The sequence below is a fragment of the Pelodiscus sinensis genome, chromosome 6 (genome assembly GCF_052426305.1).
Source record: "Pelodiscus sinensis isolate ZL-2025 chromosome 6, ASM5242630v1, whole genome shotgun sequence".
NCBI classification, from domain to species: domain Eukaryota; kingdom Metazoa; phylum Chordata; order Testudines; family Trionychidae; genus Pelodiscus; species Pelodiscus sinensis.
This window is the reverse complement of record NC_143057.1, coordinates 9,678,492-9,699,865: the sequence shown is the minus strand read 5'-3', so window position 1 is coordinate 9,699,865 and position 21,374 is coordinate 9,678,492. Positions and strand designations below refer to the sequence as shown.

The 21,374-nt window shown below is 44.7% G+C and overlaps 1 protein-coding gene across 14 annotated transcripts in view; it reads right to left on the bottom strand.

Moving 5' to 3' along the window:
• PALM2AKAP2 (PALM2 and AKAP2 fusion) overlaps positions 1–21,374 on the bottom strand; it is a 360,502-nt gene that overhangs the window by 79,404 nt on the left and 259,724 nt on the right. Inside the window, exon 1 of one of the 14 annotated variants that reach the window (XM_025190528.3) lies at positions 17,949–20,959. The exons of 11 other annotated variants lie outside the window; for them this stretch is intronic. Coding sequence is in view for 2 of the 3 variants with exons in the window: in XM_025190526.3 (XP_025046311.3) it covers positions 207–266 (60 nt within the window). In the remaining variant the exon portion in view is untranslated. Of the gene's footprint in view, positions 1–206; positions 1,312–17,948; positions 20,960–21,374 lie in introns of those variants that run through there. 2 more of the 14 variants (XM_025190526.3, XM_075931398.2) reach the window with 2 other exon arrangements.

Here is a 21,374-nt window from a genome sequence, read left to right as displayed (position 1 = left end):
CTGGTCTTCACAGAAATCAGCTTACCATATATTCAAAACAAAAACACATACCTGCATAACCTCACAAAGAAAGGTGTGATCTCTTTCATTGGCTAGATAATTCTGATGCTACATACACACAGACTCATACAAAGACAAAAACTTCTAAGTATTCAAATAATGAATGATACTTTTCTGACAGCAGCATGAAAACAAAGAGCTCTTACCCTTAGCCCCTGTTCCATGGATAGACAGAGGACTTGCCAAGGTGCTGTGTATCTGAACATCTTTGGCCTCTCAAGCACACACAATAAATGGCAAAAGTCACTCTATCGCTCAGCTTTCTTGGTTGCTTTTCATTTGGAGATGCTTAAATTCAGAGAAATCCTTTAGTGGTAGTCGTCTTCAAGGGCCTCTTCAGTAGATTCTAAGATAGAGTTACAGCCAGCCCAGAGGAACTGAATAAGTAATTCACTAAGAGGCTTTCTTTCTTGGGAAGAGCTTAGCTCAAACTCAATTAGCATAACAGGATGATAACCTTTGAACCTCCCACTTGTGCTGTAGGCTGCTGGTTTTGACAATGGACTGCACGTCACTCACAAGTTGCTAGCTTCCAAATCTTGGCTTTATTTCTTTTTTGTCACCTTTTGCTCACTCCTGCTACCTGATTCTGTTTTCCAATTTCTCCGAGCAGCCATCAGAAAAGACCTCGGTTGTTTCTGAAGTATTCAAAGACAATCCAGTGCACCTGAGGCTTCATTTTCACTGCAGTACCCAGGCTTGCTTTCCCGGCTGAAAGCCTCAGGGCTCACTGCCTCTGTTTTGTACAACCCCTAGATTTTACTAGAAGGATGTATAACTGTTCAGAATAGCTAAAAATGCAATTTTAAAGATCACCGGGCTAAAATATCATCAACTTAAATGAGGCTGAAATATTTCTTAAAAATAAATTCAAATCGTCTCTTAGCAACATCCACAACATGTTCTACGTTTAGCTGTGATCTGAAAACCAGAACAATCATTGGTTGCAACTTCACATGCTGAACTAAGAAAAACTTGGTCTGTGTGTGACTAAATGGGGAGAAGGATAAAACTACCATTTAATGTATTGTTATGATTTCTAAGCCAAACTGATATTTCTTGTGTTTTATTACTTGTAAGGAAACATGCCTGTTGTGTACACAATCAATGGCCAGGTTTCTAAAAGCAATGTTTTCTTTATTTAAATGCAAGAAGTTTGTGTTTACAATGAATTGTGGATGCATACTTGACCATTTAGACCAGTGAAAAACTTAAACAATGGTCCTTTAGCACCTCAGAGACTAACCAAGAAATATATAGATAGTATATAGATAGTGAGCTTTCATGGGCACAATCTACTTCTTCTTCTTTTTTAAGTTACAGATTAACATGGCTCCCCCCCCCCCCCCCCCGGAGATATTTAAGACCAATGGTTCTCAAAGTGTGGTCCATGGACCACTCGTAGTTTGTGATCATCTTGCAAGTGGGCCACGGGATTGCGCCCCCCCCCCCAGCTCCACAGCAGGGAGCCACAAGTTTGGAGCGCCAGCATCCCGCTGCGGAGGAGGAGGAGGAGACAGGGAGCCTCACACACCAGATCCAGCTTGTGGGGGAAGGAAGTGGCTCTGTGTGCTGCCATTCCATCTCCCCTCCGCTGGAGGAATGGCAACACAGGAAACCGCTTACCTGGAAGCTTTCCCTGCTGCTCCTATTGGCTGGAATCATGGCCAATGGGAGCAACCGGGTAGGTGCCTGGGAGTGGGGGGGGGGAGGGGAGGACGGAGCCTGATATATACTCCCCCATCCTCCTTTCCCTCCCAGACCTCTCACCCTGTTCCTGTATCTTCCTTCCCTCCTAGACCCCCATCCTCAGCCCGCTCCCGCACTCTTCCTCCTGGCCAGACCCTCCCTCCCCACACTGAACCCCAGCCTGCTCTCCTGCACCCTCCCTCATACCCAAATCCCCCCACTCACCCTCAGTCCACTTCGGCAAGCTACCACCTGCCCAGACCCTGGACCCATTGTGTCATCATGGCTGGCTGGCTAGTGGGCCATGGAAATGTCTGTGTTGAGCAGGGTGAGCTGCAGGCCAAAAAGATTGAAAACCACTGATTTAGACCAATGTCTAGTCTACCTTAGGAATCATTCTTGATTAACTCTGCGTGTAGACACACAGATTCCCGAAAGAGAGTGGCTCTTTCCTGGTTAGCTTAACATACAAAGTGGGTTTGGGTTTGTTTATTGCGTATTAAGATAACTGGGAGCAATCACTCATTCTAAAATGAGAACGCCCAGCATTAACCAGGAAGAACATCTCTTAGATAAGGCTTAAGTATTTGCCTCAACATTTCTTTGTTTGTTTTACACAAGAGCAAAGGAAACAAGAGTCATTTTAGGATATCACAAGATAATCTCTCTTATTTCAGAGCAAACTCTTGCATTTTTGCAAGCTAACCAAAATAAATTATAATAAAGACACATCGAACTATGAAGGATGATGTATTCCAGTCCTTAGAGCTGGGAATTCAGCACACAGAACTTCATCGAGACCCATAACATTTACAATAAAATAAAATCATACCAAAATTGATGAATAGGCAAATTGGTATTTACTTTAGGTGACAGCCAGATGTATTAATTACATTAGCATGTCAAGAGTTTTAGAAATACTTAGTGGTTATGTGTGAAACTACTTGGAGGAAATTTCTCTAGTTTTTTTTTCTCCTCAATACAATGTTCAGACACTATTGTGATGGGCACAGTAAAAATTCTCTGATCAACAGATATTAAAGCCTTAATTGAGCAAATTGCTTAAGTGCATGCCTAATTTTAAGCACATGAATAGTTTGAATTAGGGCCTTCTTTACCATACAGCATATTTGTTGAATATACGCAATCGCCTGGCAAGAGCAAAATTGAATCCGACTACAGATACTTGCATTCATGTATTTTAAAGCAGGAAATGCATGCAACACACACTCGCACACACAGCTATAGTTTTATTACTGAACACACACACACACACACACACACACACACACACACACACACACACACACACAATACACAGAGTCCCAATTCTTCGTGATTAAATTACTTAGCAAGTAAAAACAGAAAGTCGCATGATACTCGCTCTCCCTTGCTCTCAGTTTTGCCCTTCTGGGAAATGATTGTGCTGTACCACATTTCTTGGTTTTATTTTGAGTTTCTTTTGGAAGCAATATATGTCTATGTTTATTTTTTTCCCCAATGGCCAAATAAGAATGGCTTAAATTGAGAAACAGCAATCACAATGCTACACAGTGGTACAGAACTGTATCTTAAAATATTCTTAGGCTGGGCAGAGAAACAAAGGGAACCTCTCATGCCAAATCCTCTCATTAACTGAGCATCTAGCTACGTCTGTAAAGTAGAGTCAAATGATGGACAAGTATTACACACCAAAAGTACAGAATAAATTCATTGTGAAGGTGGGGTCTGCTCTACCCTGAAGGGGTTGCTGCGGAGATAAGAATGCCTTTGCATTATAACCAGAAAATCAGAGAAGTAGGGTATGGTCTCTAGCATAATCCCGTGCACACAAAGACTTGAATTACTTCTGTGATACCATCTGGAGAAAAGTGGTAACAGCTTCAAATCAAACTGTAATCATCAAGAAAACGGGTAGACTTGAAGGATGTGTACGTGCAGCTGATGAAGAGATATTACTCAAACATTAGCTCCATTGTACCTACCTATTTTATGGTTGTTTATCTATCATCTAGCAAGGTGCCAAGAGCAAGTGAGAGCCCTTCTAACTGATGACAGCTCCTAGCTCTTTGAGACTAGTCTGTAAAAAAACCAGGTAGCAAAAATAGATGGGATTTGGACCAATGTCTGATGTAAGCAACAAACAAGTTTATATGCAGAGTCGTAGCCATCCGGTCTAACACATAAGGAGGGCAAAGTCTGAAAAACTCTGTGTAAGCTCGTGAGCTTGTCTCTCTCACCAACAGAAGTTGGCCCAGTAAAAGAGTTTGTGCCAGAGAGGTCACCTCCACTGCCATTAAGAAACTACGCTAGCAAGTTGAGCAAGGATGGAGCAGGCAGACCAGGCTCTGGAACAATCCAAGGCACTTTTCTCTAACCCACACATCTCAGTGCATACACTGCACCATCTTCTAACTTGTATGGGGATCTCTGAGAGCATGGATTACTTTGCAGATGTGGATATGGCCAAGCACAGAGATACAGCTATTTGGGAGAGAGAGCTATTCCACACTTGCTTTCATCTGTCCACAAGCAGAGCTGCAAACATTTGCTGTGCACGGAATGGAAGGAAGAATCTGGGAGCAGTTCCCATTCCTCAGCTCCCCACTGGAATATACGGCTTTTGGCCTCTTATTCATGGTCATACAGAAGATAATCCAATAGAACTCAATGCTGAAGATTACAGAGAAGATGAAAAATATGGATGTTAAATATCAAGTAATTTACTAGTCGAGTAGTCGATGGAATCTCCATCAACTACTCGATAGGTACTTCCACATTCCTCCTTTGAAATGTACAAGAGCCCCAGCGGGGGCTCTTGTACATTTCAAAGGAGGAATGCGGAACGCCGTGTGCAGCCCAGGGCTTGCAGAAAGTCCCACCGACTCTGGGCTACATGCGGATGCCAGCTTTGAAATGTACAGGAGTTCCCAGCAGAGGCTCTTGTGCATTTCAAAGCGGACGCGCCCTCATGAAGCCTGGGGTCAGAGAGTCCCCCGCTGACCCCAGGCTCCATGTTGCATTGCTGTTTTTAAATGCCACGGAGAGCCCTGGTCAGGTGGGGACTCTCCAGCTGATCCCAGGCTCTGTGCGACATTTCCCCAGAACCCAGGATCAGCTGGGGACTCCCCAGCTGTCCCTGGGCTCCATGCAAATGCCGCTGCAGCATTTCGAAGGGGCAGCACCACACGGAGCCCAGGGAAAGCTCCGTAAGGTGCTGCTGCTTTGAAGTATCTCCTTTTACTCCCCCTCTGCTGCCTCTATCTGATAGAGGCAGCAGGGGAGGGGGAATCGACTAGTCGACTCTACTAGTTCTTAACATCCTTAATGAAGAACAGATTCATCTAAGTGCTAAGTATTACACTCTGTGTCCAACTACCGGTGAAGGAAAGTCTTTTCTTCATTAAAAACCAAAAACCAGGAGAGTAAAGTAATGTCAATAGGAAATTAGTCAAATATAGAACACTGGATCCCTGAAGCGATGGCGTCTGAGCCCTCATTTTGCTGGTAGGTGAACTGAAAGCCCTTGAACATCTATGTGGGGATTTGCAGAACTCCTACAGTACGTCAACACTGTGGAGGATAATGACACAGCGGATTAGGGTGGCACGCTGTACTAGGAGAGGTTCCAACAGGTACTTGAGTTAAAAGCAAAAGCCCACATTCTCTCTGCTCTTTTCTTGTTAACTACAGGATGTAGAAACTGGTTTTCCCCTCCTTAAACAATTAATTCTCTTTCTTTCTGTTTTTTTGTTTTAGAAAGACAAGAGTTTTAAACAATCTCCCATATCCTCTTCTAAACAAGGTATCACAGAGACAGTGATATCAGAGGAGAAATAAACCCAAGCTGAGATAAAGCAGCCAGGTTTGGTTTGTCTATACAGGAAGACATGGAACAAACAGATGCTAAATAGTACCCCTGTGGAGTAGTACTGTGTCCTTCTGTCTCCTCTTATCAGAAATCATGGAGAGCACAAGATCCATCCACAAATAAAAGCACTGAGAACAATGGCCTTTTCCAGCCCATCTTCAAAATGGTCTGCACATAAAACTTCCCAGAGCGGCTGCTGGTACTCCCTGCAGCCATGAGCAATTTAAGTCAGTATAAACAAAATACAGGACTATGTAGCACTTTAAAGGCTTAGTTAGTCTTTAAAGTGCTACATAGTCCTGTATTTTGTTTCAGCTACACCAGACTAACACGGCTACATTTCTATCACAAGTCAGTATAGAATTCCATGCACATACCAATACAGAACCAGTCTTATCTCATGCCTTGTTTAACTTAAGTTCAGCCTGCTCTAGCCTACTTGCCTTGAGGCAGATTCTGGCTTTAAGAACAGCATTGGCTTTCTACATGCTATTTCCAAGTGAACACAAGACCAAGCCTTAGAATAAATTCGTTCAAGCTGATAGAGCCAGACTTTTCGATCCAGTCACCTTTCTTATTCACCCATCATGAATAAGAAAGATCAGACTAGTATGATGAAATTCTCCCCTGTGTAGAAGGCCAGTATAAAGCCAGAGTGTGACTAAGTGCAGGTCTACACTACAGGGTGAGATCATTCTAAGTTACACAAGTTCACCTACATGACTGGCGTAGCTGAAGTCAGCAAACCTAGATCTACTAACTGTGGTATCTTCGCTGCAGTACGTCAACAGGAGACACTTTCCCATTGACTCCCCTTGTGCTTCTCATTCTGGTGGAGTACTGGCATTGATGGAGAGCGATCAATGGTTGATTTACTGTGGCTCTGCTAGACTCAATAAATCATCCCCCGCTGGTTTGATTGCTGCCCCACTGATCCAGAGTAGGAGTCAGCAACCTTTCCAAAGTGGCGTGCCAAGGATTTAACTCTCCTGCCCTTGGCCGGGCTGGTCTCCTGGAAGCAGGGAGAGGCTCTCTCCACTATGAGCCTCATGGACCACCTGGGTCAATGCAAACCTTTCCACGGACTACGAGTTGCTAATGGAAACTCAAATTATGCCAGAGCCATTTTGCTAGTGCTGCAGCTGGGGAGAATGATTTCATTTAAATTATTAAACAGATTCAGTGTTTTAACTACATGAGAAAGTTAAAACACTTAAGAAAACTTCATTTTAAATAAAATAAAATAAAATATTATGTCCGACACAAAACGTTTCAACTTTTCCTTTATTTATGGCAGCGATGGAGAACCTTTTTTGGGTTGGGGGAGGGGGGGAGCGCATTGATCCACGGAAAAATCAGATGGAGATCACACGAGAGAGAAGCAAAAAAACTCCTCCAAAAAACCCCAACCCTCACTGATGTGGCCCCCAACTGAGACACCTCACTCCTCTGGCACTCCAGCTTCCATGGGGTGAGGGGAAGGGAAAGGGAGGATTGAGGTTTAGGGCTTCCCTAGATCCAGACGGTAGTGCAGACATGCCCTCAAACCAGGGCTACTCAACTGTGGAAGCCCCAGGGGCCACAACGATACTCATAGTACATGCCAAGGACCGCAACTTAAGTCTGATGGCATATACATGCAAATATATGCAAATCGCTTTTCACACAATGCCATGGCACTCCCGGCACCAACTCCCAGAGGCCTAGAAATGCCAACACCCTGTACCCATCTGTTCCAGCCAGCCTGTCCGCTTGCATCTTTCAATGCTCACCCCACCTGGGAGATGCCTCGCCACTGTGGAGCGTGTTCAGAGGATCCCTCCCGTGGGCTGCACACTGAGCCCCGCATAAACTGAAACCACACCCTGGGCCACAAAAACAGGCCGCAGGCTGTATTCAGCCCATGGGCCACATGTTGAGTAGCCCTGCCTTAGGGTACGTCTAGACTACCGCGTTTTGTCGACGGAAGTTTTGTCGACAGATACTGTCGACAAAACTTCCGTCGACAATTTGCGTCCAGACACATGGAGTTCTGTCGACAAAGCAAGCCGCTTTGTCGACAGAACTCCGTAGTCTGGACGCAGTGTTACAGGCAATAACACCTTCTGTCGACAGAGTTCTGTCGACAGAAAGTGTTATGCCTCGTAAAACGAGGTATACCAGCGTCGACAAAACCGCGGAGTTCTGTCGACGTTATGTCGACAGAACTCCGCGGTAGTGTAGACGCTGGTATTGTTTTGTCGACAAAAGTCCACTTTTGTCGACAAAACTAGGTAGTCTAGACACACCCTTAGACAATGGACTAAGATTTAGCTCAGTTCCTGGCTCAGGCAGTCTCTCTGTGATGCTTGCCGGTTATGGCTAACTGGTGGCCTGGCTGGAGCAACCTGCTGCATGTGGTGGGCCTGACACAGCTGGAGCAGGCTCCCACCAGTGGCGGGGTGGGGATGAGGACCCAATGCGCCATGCCACAGGGCAGAAGTCTACTCCAGGCAGCCCCTGTTTAAGCAGTTAACCAGTTAAACATTATGTTTAACTGGTTAAGTAATTAAATTGCATTTTACATCCCCAGTTGAGGGAAAGTAGTATCAGGGCTACATCTGATTTGGTTGCATTAACTGAAATCTTTCCATTTGGGGTTTTAGAGTAAGATTTTGTCTACACTACAAAGTTTTTGGCAACAAAACAACGAGCATGCACACACTGTAATGGGACTTTTGTCTGGAAAAATGCCCAGTTTCGGCAACAAAAAACTCCCACCCTTATCAGAGACTTTTTTCTTCTAATGTCAACAAAATTTAAATGACACCCAGAAGTCGTCAAAACAAAAACCACCAGAGGGTTTTCACACTTTGTCCCTCTATCAAGAGTTCGTATCCACATTTGGTGGCACCCTGATCCACAGTGTGAGCAATACACTCTGGGTATGTATTTTTTAAAAGGGGAGGGGTACCTTTATTTTTGACTAAGAGCCAGTGCAAACACTATTGTTTGTTTTGAGGACAGAACTAGCATCTCCTGGCTGCCCTGATGGCTCTGCTCAGAGTTTTGATCTCTGCTGCCCTGCAGGCATGTACCCCTTCCCTTTTAAAAATACATACCCAGAATGTATTGCTCACACTGTGGATGATGATGCCACCAAGTGTGGATATAAACTGTTGATAGAGGGACCAAGTGTGAAAACCCTCTAGTGATTTTTGTTTTTACGACTTCTGGGTGTCATTTAAGTTTTGTTGACATTAGTTAGGTTGACTGCTTTCCTCTCTCCTCCTACCCACCCCAAGCATGTTCTGAACACAGGCTGAGACAAAGGAACTAGGTCGTTCACAAAAACAAACAGAAACATTTTGTAGGGTTTTGCCTCTCACTGCTCCCTGATGCATTTCATGGTTTGTGCAACTGGCTTCACTGTGACCACCAACTCCAGAAAGTTAACCTATTAAAAGCTCTGTCTGCCTTACACACATTCCCCACCTCTTGTAACTCTGCTGCTCTCACAACACCTGATGCACGAGACAGTGGCTAAAACTCCTTTGCTTTCTGTTCACAAAAACTGTGTAGTTGAATGCTGTTGAAGAACAAACACAGGATGAGTAACAGAACACCAAACACTGATAAAATGACCATGTTATCCTCATGCTGTGTTTTGTATCAAACAAGGCAAAAACTGGATTATATGGCTCACTTGTTCGCTCGCTTGCTAGAATATGCATCAGAACTGGTTTTAAGATGAGCATTCAGTCTTTAAAGGTTTGTGCTCCAAGAGGCATTTAAATATAATACAGCACTTGGACCACGTGTCGACATCTCTGAGGGGTAACCGTGTTAGTCTAGAACTTCGACCTTAATTTTCGCAGTGTTTTTGGACCCCACGGTAAGGCTGGCTATGACAGTCTAAATGTACAAGCTTGTAGAGCTTCTAGTGTAGTGCTGGATGGCATTTAGGACATCTCATTAATTAGCTATTTCTGGTTGTAACCGTTCTGTTAGAAAGGTGACCAGCACATCTCTATGGTTCGACACGGCCAAAGACCAAGGAATGGAGTAGCTCTGCCACTCTTACCTTCTGGGGAGCGAGGGAACTGGAACGATGGTGTTGCTAAACCTTCCCTGAAACAATGTAGAATCCGTGCTGTTGATTTACAATCATTAAACCTCACTGGGCTCTTTTCAATTAGCATTCTATAGTACACACCGCACAGAGGGCCAGATCTTGAGCTTTCATGATTTGTACCACCTGAAGAGTTGTCCCATATAGGTTAAGTTTCCTGTCCAAGGCCAAACTGCGTGTCAATGACCCCAGGCCCTCCCTTCCAGTCCACTGTACTAACCCTAAAATGCTCCCTCGCTTCTGGAGTAATGCAATCACTGGGGGAACGCAGGGTACGCTACATTGGTGCACACACTAGCGACTGGCTAAGAGGCAAAGTTGCATGTTGATATGTGCCCACACAATGACGCAGCCATGCTATGCATAAGCAGGGGGGTATGGACCCAGGTGGAAGGGACTTTCCGAGATGAGGTTAGCCAAGGAATCATACTGTGCAATTCTGCACAACTTTCACTGTGTTCATAAGAGCTCTCTTGCATAGCTAAGTTGTGCCAGTACTGCCCCCCTTACACCCATCAACATTTTAATTTCTAAATCGGGTGCCTTCTCGTGCCACCCTCCCCATTCCTCTGAGTGGCCCTCCCTGCACCCTCTCCCCCCACCCCAGAGGCACTATTTGCCTATGGTCACTTGACATACTTTGAGAATAGTTTCCTTAGTTTTGTATTTCTCTTTGCAGGGGAAGGGCCTAACTAAATGGACTGGCTTTTTATAGAAGGGTAAATGTATGACATCCTGCAACTGAAATCTCAGGCATACCACTTCTCAGTGTCAGGGAGAAAGAGAAAGCCGGCCAAATTCCCATCTCAACAGCTGCGTGCAAGTGTAGCTCTTTCGACCACATTTCCCAAAAGGAATGTATGAGGTCATGAAGACCAAGACCTTATCAACAGTTGGTTATTTTACCTTCTCTTTCCACATCCTGCTGTGTGGCAAAAAATAACTGACAATAACAAGTAGGGTTGCTTTATATTTATCACTTCTATATAGACAACTATTTGCAACTCTGATCCTTTGTATGTTTACCAAATGGGGTACCAAATGCAGCCTGCCACCAAAAAGCATGACGAAAAAACAGTTTCCTACTGTCTGATGTGGCAGCTTCAGCTGTCTGATGCTCCATTCCATTAACCCCTGGTTCATAGCCCAGTGAAGTTAATAGGAGTCCTTCCATTAAATGCAATGGGGTTTGGATTTTCCTGCTGTCAGCAGGAAATCTCAGCTTCCAAGTGTATTCCTTCCAAAGCAAGTACAACTGCTGCTTGCTCACCTTTTAACCTCTCAGGGACCAAAAGCCAAACTTTTTTTTTTGTACAAGTGGGATAGATGACAGAAATTCTGAAACAACCAGAAGAACAGGAAATTCCCACAAATTCTTTAGTGCCATTAGCATTTTCTACATTGCTGTTTTCTAATTAATTACCTCTAATGTTCTTCTTAACAAATGCAGAAAAAGAGAAGTCCACCCAGGCGAGGAATTTGGGATAGGAGCTAAGAGTGGATAGTTTGGGTTTGAGTCAGAAGAGCACTTAATGGTTATTTAAGAGTCCTCCTACTTTTAATAGCAATTCTTTCATCCAAAAAGGATTGCAAAACTGTTCCCAAACTGCAAATAGAAGGCACCACTCACCACGGAAATGCAGCCACTTGTGAGGTGGAATCCACTCTACATCCTGAACACACACATAAAATACCATGAGATCTGGGAATGACCACAAATAATCAGAACATTGCTTGCCACCTCCCTAGAGATGACCTCTCCAAAAGCCCCACTGATTCATCACTGACCCAAAGAGAATTCTCAATTGCCAGCGCTTATCAGCAATGCCCTTTCTTCCAACCCGAAATTTTCGTTAGGTGGCTTCCCGTCAAACTAGCCTGTAATGCCTAGACCAGTGGTTCTCCAGCTATTATTTTTTAGGGCCACTTAATTCCTTCCACCCCTCTTCTGACCCTACTGCCCCTCCCACCTATTTTCCCCACCTCACTGGTCCCTCCCACCTCCTCTGTATCCCCCCCTGGGGCCACCACCTCCCCTGCCTCGTGAGGATCCAGAGTCCAGCCACAGCTGCGAGCCACTCATCAGGGGGGCAGCTCTTTAGTCTCTCATGTGCAGCTGCTCAGCTGCGTGCTTTAGAGGGAATTATCCATAGACCACCTGAATAGGGCTCATGGACCACTGGTGGCTCACAGACCACAATTTAAGAACTTCTGGCCTAGACCGACCCTCCTCATCTTATGAAATCTGATGAGCTGCTGGGACCCACTGGCATTAACTCAGGGTTGACAGAAGAAATGCAGCAGAACTTCAACAGAGGAATGCTGCGAAAGTTCTGCTACAACCTATAATCATCCAGTACCAAACGAGGAGGTGGGGGAACAATGGCACAGTGAGGGACGGGCGGGGGTGGGGGGGAAGTTGCCCCCTGGCACCACACTGGGGGGGCACCAATTTAGTCTTCCTCTGCTCTCTGTCACCCCTCGGCTCGCCTGCTCCTATTTCACTCATCGGCATGAGCCTCCTCTCCACCCCCAGAATGACCGTCCTCCGTCTCCGCCGGTGGGTTAGTGCATGCGGGGGCCCAGTTCCAAACTGGAGGGGATGGGGGAAGATGGGTACAAGCTCTCTCCCCCCCCCTCCTCCCAGGGTCAGGCTCAACAGTGCTCCAGGTTCGAGGCCCACTGCGCAGCGGAGGAGGGCCGCGAAAATTTTGCCTTTGTCCCCAGGCGCATAACACCCTTGCTATGCCTCTGATGGGGAATCCCGGGTTTTATAAAGGCTGTATTAATAATTGTGTCCGCTGGAATACAAGGAGTAACACAATACATAGAACAAGTAGCATGGGGGACAGCCATACAACACACTAGATCCCAGCAATTCTACAGCAAAGTGGAAGTCTTCCACCTGGCAGTTGTTGGACTCCTCTGACAGTCTCATCCTAATTAACAAATGACAGCAGCTGCAAGGTTTCAGACAGGCACTGCAAGGGCAGTTACTTTCTCCACAGCTTGTGATAGCAGTAGCTGCCCTCCAAAGCTGATGATGTGGTGCAGAAAGAATACTAGAAAATGCAGCGACCTTGTCCAATTCATCTTCAGCATACTCCTCTGAGATGGGCTGACACAGTTTCCTACCCTCTATTTGTCTTTCAGGCACCACTCAGTGCTAATGAATGAATGATTAAATGCCAGCTCATGCTACTGTATGCCCTGGATACAGTTACCAAAGTTACAGCACTGAGCAGAGGACATACAACTCATTTCCTTGGCATTAAACAGTGTGAGGGTGGAGAACGGATACCCGGGATTTTTTGGTGATCACTGTGCTTACAAACCAAATCCCACAATTATTCAGTGGTGAAATGCAATGGGAAGCATCTCTTTATGCCTTTTTTATTTTAATTTTGGGGGTGAGATCATGTAGGTAATGCAGAAGATGAGTATTCAGCCTTCAGACAAGGTGAATTATCATCTTCAATACGTTTAACCGGTTAACCAATTTAATGGGATTTTACATCTGTACTTGTAATGGGACCATCAGTGCAGTGGTAGATAAAAAAAGACCCTTCTCCCTACTGAAACCTCTCACAATGTCTAAATGTAAATTTTACAAAGTTTGATTATTAATATGTCTTTTGCTTTACAACTCATCAGGCTCTCCAGACTGAAAACACCAACAGGAAAGTCACAGTTATCTTTATGTGGGTCTGGCAAACCACCCAAGATAGCTAAGCTGGATCCACAGCTTTTCCATTGAAAAGCTTTTCAGGCCACTTGGGATCAGGCCTTAATAGGGCATGGAACTGATTCCGATTTCATTTACATTGTTTTTGACACCAATAAAATTCAATTTACATCAACTGAGTTGCTCCAGATGGACGCCAGTGAGAGATGAGAATCAAGCCTTGGGAAGGGAAAACAAGGTAGGAACTTTACTAGTGTCTTTCAACAGGAAATAATTAAAATAAAATGTCAGCTGTGGAAAACCATACTGGAGCAGGTACGTTTACATGAACAAATAGGGATGGATTCACAACTTAACATGTCTTTTGATTTTAAATTTCAGGCGAAGGAGCTGGATTAGAGAGTATAGTTAAACAACAAATGGGTGGCATCTGAAATACATTTTAAAAGGTCAGGACAGATGTGGTTTCTGTTCCTACTATTATTCTGTTCTTACAATGAGAGTGGAAGCTGGAACATCCATTCCAGTAGCTGAATTCCAGTGCCGCCTTCCCAGCCCTGACATTTCTGACTCAAAAAATTCAGTAAAAAACAGGCTGCAGCTAGAGACCAAGAAATGCCTAGGAGTGTCCTTTGAATGTGGTTGCATTGTCAGTAAAGGCACATCAGGGCACGGGTCTAAAGCTCTTATTTCTCCGTATACGTTTCACAGATAGACTCCACCTGAATCAAAAGGAAAAGCACGACAGTCTGCAGCGACATGCACCGCACTAACAGAAAAGGGCCTAAGACAAAGAGATGTAACCTATAGAAAGGTGGAGAATATGGGCATCAAGCAAGACCAAGAACAAAATTTGAAAGTAAATAAGGTTTCCCACCACCCATCCCCAACGGCCTACTGAAAGTCCTAGTGATATTTAGCCACAATAATGTTCTCTTGATAGTATACAGCTAACAGGTGATAAACTTTAATAAGGCTCTCCTGTGTAGAAAAGGTTCCGGAAGTGTCCCTAAGCGTACCCTGAAAGATCATTGGGAATTAGGAAAATTCCACCACGGTCCAACCTTCACCAGCCCACCCACTCCCAGCTTGCTGGAGCATATTGCTACCAGAGCTGTGTGACTAGGGACTTCTTCTGTGCTACCCTCTGGTTGTCAGGATGGACATGGAGATCCTACAGGAGAGAGAACACAGCTGAAGGCTGAATTATCTTCTCCACATAGGCGCCACAGAACCAGAGAGGAGAGCATAGACATCCCCACTCCCCGATCTGTCTCCTCGGTTTATAACCCACAGCCCTGTGAGAATCAAAGTGTGTAAAGAGGCCCCGAAAGGTGTTATAAAGTGGTATCTCACTGCTTAGAAATGTGGGGGAGGACAGGAGGATCCTCTGTTCTAAATCAAAGCATCTTTTTTTGGTCTCTCAAGTTTTCAGTTGTTGGTATTTCAGATGCACCAAAGGAACTCAGATTTTAATGTTACATTTTTTGTCACATCACTGGAATTTAAAGGAACACCATAAAATTCACTTGAAAAATAGCTTAGGGGAGGAAGAGTTTCTCCGTTGTCTGTAAGGCCTTATTGGTTCAAGGAAAAGTTGTGTCTCTCTCGCTTTTGCATCCTCTCTCATTTGATAAAGGATTTTCCCTGATCCTTTCCCCCCAAAATGGCGTATTTTTCCTCTTAGGTAAATCCATTCCCCACCACACACACAGCTAGTTATGTAAGGGACCTAGTTAGGCATGGGAGTAAGTTGACTGATGGGATACCAGCATATCCACAAGCTTCAATATATGAGATAGGAGCCTCAGTTCCCTTGCCATTTTTGATAATGTGGGATGTAAAACAAGTCTGTTTTAAGATGCAATAGTAAAAATGACCACACCAAACAGTAAGCAGAACACTCAACTCGAATTCCAGTCAATGAGAGTTGCAAGGGCTGTGGGTCTTTTAAAAATCAGGCCTCTATGACTAAGTTTTGCCCTTCGGAGTCCACGGTGCTCATCTGTCATCAGAGTTGGCTCAAAAATTGTTAAATTCTTTGGGGTGACTTATTTTGGGGGTAAGATTTTCGATGCATTGGTCTAACTTCTGCTGCTATCACCATATCTGTTATACTAATAAGAAATGTCATCAGACTTTAGGGTGTTAATGCAACAATTAAATATCATTTAGAGTGAGTTCAATTATATCAGCGTGCCCTTTTTCTTTCATTTTAATTTCAGAACAAGGACTCTTTTCTTGGGTCCGCTAATCTGATCCATGTAAATTAGGATTTATTTAAATACCCTATTCTCACCATTACTTAGTTTTGATGTCATTATGAAAAGTTATTGAGCCACTAAAAATTCTTCTCAGGCTGAGGAATGCATCTGGCCTCTGAAGAGAGCCAGAGCAGGCTGCTGAGAGCAAGTGTGTTATTAAATAACCTCCATAAAGAGGCCTAGCTCTGTACCATGTTTAGTCTTTGACAGTGGTTTCAGCAGCCAGTCGGATGCACTTTTCCCAAGCACAGCTGTAGAAGTATGTTTTCCTGACACTAACTGCTTAACGGGTGCCTGTCCAGGGCAGGCAATTGCTGAACAAGTAAGAGCTTTCTCCCACGCCAGATGTCACCAGTGTAAGAGCAATTAAGTCACATAAGTTTTACGGGCATGGAGAAGGAGAGGCAGAGCACTGTTCCAGGGGCCACCACCCAGTTAATACACTTTTTGTAGCTCTAGGAATTTTAACAGTAAAACTTGAGATTGAAGCAGTTGAGGATACAGAAGCAATCAGCCACTATCAGGACTAACAACAGCTGCTGCTGCACAAGGTTCTGACTTAAGGTCAGAGCTCTTTTCATGGAGGCAGGCAATAGAAGGCATTAGCAACAGCCTCAGGAATCAGTAAGGGAGTAATTCCTTTATCCAGACCATATCGAGGGTTACATTATAGGCTGCTTGTTTTCCTGTGCTAAGCCACCACAATGCATTAACGCAACAGAACGTTCAGCGCTATTCAACCAGCAGCCATATAGTTGGTTACTGCATCAGCATCTCCGTCCTAATGACAGAATCCTCTCCATGCACATGAACTGCCATTCACATCACAGACTTCCCTTACAAAGGCTTCTATTGTCCCGTTGCGGAGACCTACACACAAGCTAATGCTTCCAGCTATTCTTCTGCAAAACAGTTGTTTGAAACCACCCCTTCCATTTTCCCTCCATAGGATTTTTTTGTCTTGTACAACAGATACAGTACACTCGATACATATAAAATCATCTGCTAGCAGGTCAGTGAGCATGACAAATGCACAGAGAAATGAAACCCCGCAAAACAGTACAAAGAGCCTTCTTACCGTAACGTTTTGGTTTTTAAACCACTGCTTGCAGCCTCCAGTGACTATCCTTCTAGGTGCTCAGAAAACAGATTGGAGGAACAGACTGATGTTGCCTGACTAGCCATGCAAACGCAAACACACAGTTATAAATGGGAACCAAATGATCGGGAACAGCTAACAACAGCCACTCTATAGAGAAGAGAGTTCTCGAACAGAACAGACTATATTTTACTCAAGAGGTGTTTTGAGAGATGCAAAACCAAACCTCAACAAACAATCAGAACTAGAGAAGTTAGGCTTTGATAACGAACCAATTGGCTCCCTGTGCAGAATTCAGTCTATTTCCTATAAAGCCAACCTAAAGCAGCATTATATGTAGGTCTGAAAGGATTCAATCTAAATTGTTAGCTGTGGATAAACATTTCACCTGACACACAGAAGTGGATGAAAAAAATCCATCTATATTAACTGGCAAGCACAGCCTCTGCAGTACCTAGCATCCTCAGAGATCTAGTATCCTGATTATTTGGGGACTCCAGGACAAGGGACCCCACTCACTCATACACTGGCCAAAAGCCCAAGTTTGCTTTTTTGTTTGTGTTACGCTTGAGCCTCCGAGCTATGATTTAGACCTTTCAGTTAGGCTTGTTACAAAGAAATAAACTTTTGAAACCTCGACATCTCCGGTTGTTAAATAATCACTGTCCAACACTCCCTCCCATAAATTTTCCAAATTTGGCAAAATTCAGATAGATAAAAATAGAAAAATGCTTAAAATAACTATCAATATTATTTGTCAAAATTACAAAAGAATACAAATGCAGTTCTGCCAAGTCAAGTGCTAGGACTTGGGAATAGAATATTTATTGCCTAAGAGACTGAAAAATCTGTGGCAAGTAGGACCCACGTGGTGTCTTGTTTTCCACAGTTGAGGAAAAGATCCACCCACTGAATTCCCCTCCGAAATCCCCAAGTACAGTCCTGTGCCATCTTTCAGTTAATAAGTCACACTAAATATCTACTTATTTCACAGCCATTCATAGCATGCAGACATGGATGAAAAAGCATTTTTCCCACTAGTAGGGCCAATTTTTTTTCTAAATCTAGTTCCCTCTAATTCCCAATCACAGCTGGATGCAAAAGTCTCCGAAAGGAAAAAAAACAGCAGCTAGCCTTGCGGTCACATACAGATACATCTAACAGATTACCTGGGTTAGTGGGAATCCATATTTCTCCAATATTAAATAATGCGCCACTTTTTAAGTACACTGGTTTTACCTCCAACTCTCAGAGAGTCAAAAGCTTCCATTTCAAAGGAAACCCTACCACCCTTTGATTAGCATTGTTTGAGAAACTCTTCCTGAGCCAGAGAGGAAATGCTCATTTGGTTTCCAAGGAGCACCACCAAGCAAAACACTATCAAAACAAGATAAACTCTACAGCATGAACAAGTTTCTCAGCACGTAACGCCACCACCTAGGAATTTTTCTGAGGAAGTAGCCTTCCGCAGTTCTAGCGCGTCTGCGGACTGAGCATTGGAAAACCAGGCTCGGCTGTGCTTTTCACTGGTGGCAAGACACTTTGATTCTTTTAAGGTGCCTTGCGGTTGTGTGCAGGTGCGCTGGGATATTTATGGTGAAGCTCGTTCAATGGTGAGGGAGCACTGGTAGGTATAAGCACTGTGTCAGGGGCTTGGCGCGGCTCTGCCAGTGACAAACCCTGATGGGGTCACTTCGAGTCCGAAAGTCATTCCAAAGGCTCAGTGGCCCACATCCTCCCCTCCAACGTGGGGCCACCCCAGAATGTCACGTGGGAGGAGCGGTGGCCAGGTCAGTAGTGAGATGTGCCAAATCAGTCTCTCCTCCCTATAGCTTCCACCAGCCCTGCACCTGTAGAGATTCAAAGCTTCCTTCCTGGATGTTCTCTCCTAAGGGTTAATCCCCCCCTTCCCACTCGCTCTGTGGCCTTTGCTGGCTCCGCTCACACACAAACCTGTGCCTCTACATCTAACCCAATGCTGGAAGCAGCTCCTCACTATCCAGTTCCAGAGTGAGTGGCCTGGGCTAGGAAAAGTGAGCACCAACATGGAGCTGTCACAAGCTTTGCCTTCCCATATCGTCCTAGGCCCATCTGGGCTACACTACAAGGACTAAGCAACAGCTGCTCTCCTCTTCCCGTATTCCGCTTCCCTGCATCACATACCAATACCCTTGGCACCCCGTGCACACAGGTCCAGGTTCAATACTCTTATTGGCTAGTACAACTCCAGGGAAATAAGACGACTCATGGCAGGGCTGAAGATGGTCAATATAATCAATCAACTCTGAGTAAAGCCCTGAGCGGATAGAAATGTTGTATCTGTAAAAATGAGCCATGGATGCAGATTTGCAGGGCTCTCTGACTGAGAACATGGACAACAGACCACAGGCTTGCAGCGTCTTTTCCTTTCCTCCAGAACTCACTCCCCCCCTCCCCCCGTCATGTGTGCCTTGTTTCAATATTAATTTGTCTGATGTGTATTTTGTACACAACAAGGGAACAGCATATCAAGAACATCACGGGGCTTTTGTGTACAGTTAATTAAAAACCTTGTCTATGACATCCGACTCCCGCGGTCAAAGGAGTCACCAGAAAATAAAAATTCTCCTCCTAATTGTGCTGGTGGAGGACTGGAGAGACCAGAGCAACTGGACAGTGGGACCCTCCGCAAGGCTGCCAATGTATATGCCATATCATGCTTTCAGCCAGCAGGCGTCTTCCTGGGAATTAATGCTGCTCTGTGCCTCGCCAAAGAACAGGATGCATGTGGGTTTGGAGGACAGCCAACACAGAGACCGCCACCTCCTTCATGATCTCTCTCCCAGATTTTCACCCTGTCCCCATGGAGAAGGGCTTCATGGGCTCAAAAATACTTTGGAAACCCTCCTGGCCCCTTTTTCCATGCCCCCTTCTTTCTTGGAGTTTTGACCTGAGTTTTGTCCCTTCAGATAGGAGGCTGATTGGGCCCAACATAATTAACAGCAATGAGGAAAGATCCAAAATGCAACAAAAGTGGAAGATGAGATAAAGCTCAGAATTAGACAACAACTCAAAAAAAGGCTAAAGTCATTCAAAACCCGGAAATAGAAAATCCAGACAGGAATCCAATAAAAAGAGTGTATCTTGGATCTCTGGATTTTATTGTTGTCAGAAGTTCATAGTTAACAAGTTTAGGAATTCTAGCCAGCCAGGGACAAGCAATTGTGATTACACAACTCTTAACTGAAATCAGGCAGACGATGGAGAGAAACATCTCTTACTTTATTTTTTCTGGCCAAGCTTATCTTCGTGGGTTTTGTAAATTTCTCAGACAATCACGCTGTGGTTTTCTCGACAGCTGAGAGTAGCATTTCTATTTGACAGGAGAGAAGGAGGCTATGATAGGTCAGCACTTACACTGTTAGCAGACTTTGAATGCACAGAGACTGGTTAGAGTCTAGAATTTTTGCTCAGCTTCCCTTCCCACCACGCTTCTTACAACAACCGACCCACATGCCACCAACAGATGCCAGAATTCCCCCCCTGAAGAACCACAACAAATGAGCAGCACAATCAGATCATACATGGAAGCACTGTAATTGGAATCTGTTGGCATCCTCCCTCTCATTAGTAACGGCTAAGAACAGGGTGAGACAGCAGCTGCAGAAGATAACCAGTTTGGTGCTCTTTGCTTCTTTGCGGACGTGCAACCTTGGGAAGGGGTGTAGAGAAGCTGCACCAAGTAGATCAAAGACATGAAGGGGTAAACAATTCCTGTCACCAGGGCGAGTGGCCCTGCAGATGGGAAGGAGTGACACCACCTGAGACATGGCATCAGGAAGAAATCTCTCTCACTAGGGTTTAGAACCTCCTAGATGCTGAGCTGTAGTATTTTCTAAATCTCTGCAAAGGTGTAGTCAGCATCCCTTCGCAGTTTCCCCTCCCCATTGTTGCCTGGTTTCTGAGAGAGGTTGGGCAGGATCATGGCCCTAATATGATGGCTGCTTCCTGTGTATTGATACTGTGAGCAGGGAGGGATTTCCTATTAAGGATGTTAAGTAGCTTGTATTTCACTAATCGAATAGTTGATGCATTTTTGCATTGACTATTTGATTAGTCAATAGGGCGGTGCTGCTACTTTGAAACGCCACCACCATGGCATTTCAAAGGGGCAGCGCCAAACAGCTGATCCTGGGATCCAGGGGCACTGCCCCTTTGAAACACCACAGCGGCTTTGAAGTACCCCATTCTCTGCCCCCCCCCCGCTCCCTCTATCTCACAGAGGCAGCGGGGGGAGGGGGGGAAGCAACTAGTTGACTATCCAATAAGCAATGCTTATCGGATAGTCGACTAGTCCTTAACATTCCTATTTCCTATTTGCACTCTCTACTCCAGCACATATGCATCAGGTCAGGCACAATGTGGCACGGAGTGTCTATGGTAGGCTGACTGACTGAATAGAAGCATATACAGTTTGGAGAAAAAGGAGAAAACTTGTACTAACAGATGGTTTATTACATGCACCTAAAATAAAGATCTAGGAAAGGATCCCAGGCTTCTTTCCCTCTGGTGAACGTTTTGGACAAAGTTCAGCCATGCTTGATCAAGCTATGACA